This window comes from Dromaius novaehollandiae, unplaced genomic scaffold (assembly GCF_036370855.1).
Source record: "Dromaius novaehollandiae isolate bDroNov1 unplaced genomic scaffold, bDroNov1.hap1 HAP1_SCAFFOLD_191, whole genome shotgun sequence".
Lineage (NCBI taxonomy): Eukaryota > Metazoa > Chordata > Aves > Casuariiformes > Dromaiidae > Dromaius > Dromaius novaehollandiae.
Genome location: NW_026991504.1, coordinates 20,439 through 25,353, shown reverse-complemented (window position 1 = coordinate 25,353; position 4,915 = coordinate 20,439). Strand labels below are relative to the sequence as shown.

The 4,915-nt window shown below is 54.7% G+C and overlaps 1 protein-coding gene across 1 annotated transcript; it reads left to right on the top strand.

Moving 5' to 3' along the window:
- Positions 1–670: 670 nt before the first annotated feature.
- LOC135327015 (olfactory receptor 14A16-like) lies at positions 671–1,609 on the top strand. The gene has a single exon (XM_064504641.1). It carries the CDS (start codon positions 671–673, stop codon positions 1,607–1,609), a length of 939 nt encoding a protein of 312 aa, XP_064360711.1.
- The last annotated feature ends 3,306 nt before the right edge of the window (positions 1,610–4,915 follow it).

Genomic DNA, 4,915 nt, shown 5'->3' with positions numbered 1-4,915 from the left:
GCAATTAAGTATTTGACTGAGAGTTATGGCAGCCCTGCAGGTGGGAATTTCTGAAGGTTGTAGGAATTCCCCCATGGCAAATCCTGCTGTGTCTAGTCCATTTTGTATCCCAAAATGCGTTGATGAACATCCTGGGTGGAGTGTCCCAAAGTGTCCTTGCTGCAAAAGTGCTCAAACTGTGCTTAGCTAAGACATTTGTAAATAGTCCATACAAAGTGTTCCTGCAGTGATTGTCACATACTCTGCGGTTAAGGTGTACCAATAGCAATGAATTATGCATGTGCTGGGTGGTCACGTGGGTCCCCAGCCAACTGGTTTAGAACTGAGCCAACCAGGGGTTCAGGAGTCTCACCTACTCCAGCTGACAGCCCTGCAAGGACACTTTGTCACTGCACAATGACTGACCATCCTGTTTTGATTCTGAGTTTCTGTGTAACAGGCAGGGCTGACTCCTCTGGAGCCCATGGACAGAGGACCTTGCTCCTCATGGTAGACTCAGAAAGCACAGACCAGAGCACAAGTAGAGGAGGTGAAGGAAGGTCCTGCTGTTAAGGAGAAAGGAAATGTGGGGAGTTGCTCTGAGAAATGCTGTGGGTTTTGTTCAAAGTCAGTCCTAACTTGTCAATGTCTTTTCCTCCCTGGACATTCTCCCACAGCCCAGAGGAAGCAAATGTCCAACAGCAGCTTCCTCACTGAGTTCCTCCTCTTGGCGTTCGCGGACACCCGGGAGCTGCAGCTCTTGCACTTCCTCCTGTTCCTGGGCATCTACTCATGGGCTGCCCTCCTCAGCAATGGCCTCATCATCACAGCTGTAAGCTGTGACCACCACCTCCACACCCCCATGTACTTCTTCCTCCTTAATCTCTCTGTCCTCGACCTTGGCACGATCTCATCCACTGTGCCCAAATCCATGGCCAATTCCCTGTGGGACACCAGGGCCATTTCCTATTCAGGAGGTGCTGCCCAGGTCTTTTTCTTTGTCTTCTTAATTTCAGCAGAATATTTCCTTCTTACCATCATGGCCTATGACCGCTATGTTGCCATCTGCAAACCCCTGCACTATGGGACCCTCATGGACAGCAGAGCTTGTGTCAAAATGGCAGCAGCTGCCTGGGGCACTGGTTTTCTCTATTCTGTGCTGCACATTGCTAACACATTTTCAATACCACTCTGCCAAGACAATGCCCTGGGCCAATTCTTCTGTGAAATTCCTCAGATCCTCAAGCTCTCCTGCTCAGATGCCTACCTCAGGGAAGCTGGGCTTCTTGTGGTTAGTTTTTGTTTAGCCTTTGTGTGTTTCATTTTCATTGTGCTGTCCTACGTGCAGATCTTTTCATCTGTCCTGAGGATCCCCTCTGAGCAGGGCCGGCACAAAGCCTTTTCCATGTGCCTCCCGCACCTGGCCGTGGTCTCCCTGTTTCTCAGCACTGCAATGTTTGCATACCTAAAGCCCCCCTCCCTCTCCTCCCCAGCTCTGGATCTGGTGGTGGCTGTTCTGTACTCAGTGGTGCCTCCAGCAGTGAATCCCCTCATCTACAGCATGAGGAACAAGGACCTTAAGGATGCACTGAAGAAATTGATTCAACTGGTACTAGTTCAGCAGGTATAAGTTCCCCATCCCTCTTTGTAAGTGACTTGAATTTTTCTCAGACAACTCTTGTGCTTTGGGCACTCTCCCTGTGATAATCATGTTTGTACAGAAGTCTTTGAATTCATCCCACTTCTCCAGAGGCACAAACCCTGTCTGTCTGCCTCAGTTGCCTTCTGTAAATGTGTCTGTCACTGTGTCAGAGCTGGCCTGTCTCTAATAAAAGGGGATTTCCTCAGTGCTGTGCTCAAAAGTTGGTTTCTTCTTCTAAAGCGGGAGCAAAGAATGCACTCAAGGACTTTCACCATGAAAGGGCCTGTTGCTTTACCAGGGCTCTCCATGGACGCAAGGTGATGAGCTCATGAGGTGCTGTGTTAGGGAATGAGGGCTGGATTCAGCTCTCACTTGTGGGTGCCCAGTGCTCCTGGAGGTGGAATGGTCAAGCGGTAGCTGCCTGGGACTGTCTGCACCTATGGCAGGGCTGGTGACAGATGGCCACAGTGGGGACCCAGCAGGCAGAGGGAAGGGAGCCTGCAGAGTGGTTCATGTCAACTTCATTGAAACACCCTGGGCTGGGTCTCAGGACACACCTGAACACAACCTGAGCCATCTGAAATGCCCTGTGATTGCTCAGAGCATCATCCACAGTCACAGACCCCTTGGTAGGGGGTTGTCAGGTGCAATGATGCCCGTCCAGCTGGGTCTGCTTCTCACCCCAACCACCACGGCCAGTGCGGAGTCACCCCATGGCCCTGGGGCACCACAGCCCGCTCGCTCTGCAGAGCAGCACCGCCAGCTCGGGGCCCTGCGGGGAGCACAGGGGAGGCTCCAGGAGTGGCCAGGCAGGCCAGCACTGATGCACTCCCTGGGGAAAAGGCTCTCTGGGGAGCAGGGATATCTCTGGGGAAGAGGAAATGAGCAATTGTGTGCTTGCAAGGAAGAAAAGATGGAAAGAGAAATCTATTTCCATGTAATGAATGAGTGTATTTCCATGTCAAAGACTGGACCAAGGGCCCAGGGCAGCTGTGGGATCTCCACTCCTGGAGATGTTCAAAGCTCATTTGGACACAGCCCTGAGCAATCTGCCCTGACCAGGCCTGCTTTGCACTGGAGGTTGGACTAGAGACCTCTGGAGGTCCCATCCCACCTGAATTGTGCTGTGATTTCATGAATAGAAAGAGCCCAGACAGAGAGAGGCTGTGCCTCTCCCATAGGCTGCCCACCAGCGGACAACAGGGAGAGCCCTCTGCCAGCCCCACACTCCCTTGTCCCTCTCCACCCCTTTCATGGGACATTGTCTGGGTCTGGCCCAGGCCCAGGCGAGGTCTCCACCGCTTGCCATTACCCTGCAAAGGGGGAAAACCTTGACGTTCCTGCCACAGAAGTGATGTCAAAGCAGCAGCTGGAGCCCAGCTGCCCTGATGGCCTTGTCCCTCCTGGCCCAGCTGTGGGCCCCTGAGCTGTACTGATCACCCTGCCCCACTGCCCCCGTGGTCGTCACCTCCCCCCCCCCGTGCCCCATCCCAGCCTCCAGCTCCCTGCGAGAGAATGGCAGCACAGGAGTGGGCTGGGAGGCTGCACCACAGGCAGCATTGGCCCTGCCAGGCCAGAGGCTGGGGGGTGAGGCAGGATCTGCTGCCTGGATGGCACTGGAGCCCCGGCACGGGGAGAAGTGGGGAGCGCTGGGGGCTGGGCAGCGGCTGCGGGGCTGTGCCCGCTCCTGCTGCACTGCTGATCTCTGCAGTGTGGGGAGAGAGGACAGGGCAGCGTGGGGGTGGCAGTAGGTCAGCAGGGGCAGGGGGCAGTGGGGGCTGCAACGAGGGATTGTGGATGGTGTCTGTGCAGCACAGTGGCACTCACACCACTGCCCGAGCCCCCCCCACTCATTCCCTCCCTCCAAGAAGAGGGAGGAAATGAAGCTGGTGCCTGCTGCCTGCGTGGCTCTTCCTGCAAATGCCTCCTTTTCTGTTGCAGACTGTGGGGACAGAAGTGCTCGCTGGCTGCAGCCAGCCTGGACACATGGAGTGGCAGAGCTATGGGAGCAGTGGCCAGGTGTTCCCCACAGCCCACTGGATGGGGACAGCTGGGACCCGGCCCTTCCTGTTCCTCCCAAGCATGTCACTTGAGGAAGAGCTGGAAGAACAGGCCTGGAGGGATCCTGCTGGCACTGCAATGCCTGGGGGGGTGTGACAACTCACCAGCTCCCTCCTGCAAATGCTTCCGGGCCAGGCACCTGGGGACAAAGAGCTGGCACTGCTTGTGGGAGTCCATCAGGGCTGTGCCCTCTGGGTGGCAAGACGACCTCAGGCTCTTGCCGCCCTGTAGAAGAGGAGCTAACCTCTCAGAGGACTGGGGGGGAGTGGCATAGGTCCCATGGCTCGAGAGGGGAAGGTGCTGACACGTGCCTGGGGCCAGGGCCCTGCTACCTCCTCAGTCCTCTCTCATCTCCTAGGAAGCCACTACAGAAGCAAGCAAATCTCAAGAAGAAACTTTCCCCACATTCATGGGAGTCAATGAGAAGGAGACTTATGTGTGAGAACATGACAGGCCAGCAGCAGGGACATGGCTGGAGTTTGTGCATAACTGAGATGTGGTGGGACCACCTGCATGACTGGAGCCCTTCAATGGCAGGGTGCAAGTTCTTCAGGAGAGATCAGCAGGGAAGATGAGGAGGGGGATGTCCTATGTGTGAAGGGGTAGCTTGGATGGATGGAGCTCTTCCACAGGATGGACCAAGGGAGGCAGCTCTGAAGGGCAGCGGAGGTCAGGAAAGCTGGCTAGTAATTCAGGACAGCACCCTTCAAGCACAAGAATGCTCCATAATGAATAGTTTGTAAAATCAGGAGACATCTCTGGACCTCAGCATGGCTAAACAGGGAACTCCCACGGCAGCTCCAGGGCAATAAGGCAACGTATGGAAAGGGGAAGAAGGCTGAGGCTGCAAAGGAGGAACTTGGAAACATTGTCCAGCAAAGTAGAGATGGTGTTAAAGAAGCCAAAGCTCCTCTACGACAGAGACACTTGCAGAGCGTGTGAAGGACACAAAGAAGAACTGCTATTGCTTCAGTGACAGTAAAAGAATCAACAAGGAAATGTGGTCTCACTGCTGAATGGGGCAGGGATTCTAGCAAAAGTGGATGTAAATAGGTCTGGGGAAGTCAAGTCCTTCTGGTTTCAACCTTCACCAACAAGGTCTCCTGAGCTGTTGTGCCTCAAGTCAGGAGTCCTGAGGAGAAAATCAACCCACAGTGCCTAATGAGTGCCACTCAACCCACAGAAGTCTATGGGACTGGATGACTGGCATCCATGGACAGCGAGAGAGCGGGC

Excerpts from the sequence above, each read along its gene's own strand:
- LOC135327015 (XM_064504641.1), top strand. The coding sequence starts at position 671 with ATGTCCAACAGCAGCTTCCTCACTGAGTTCCTCCTCTTGGCGTTCGCG.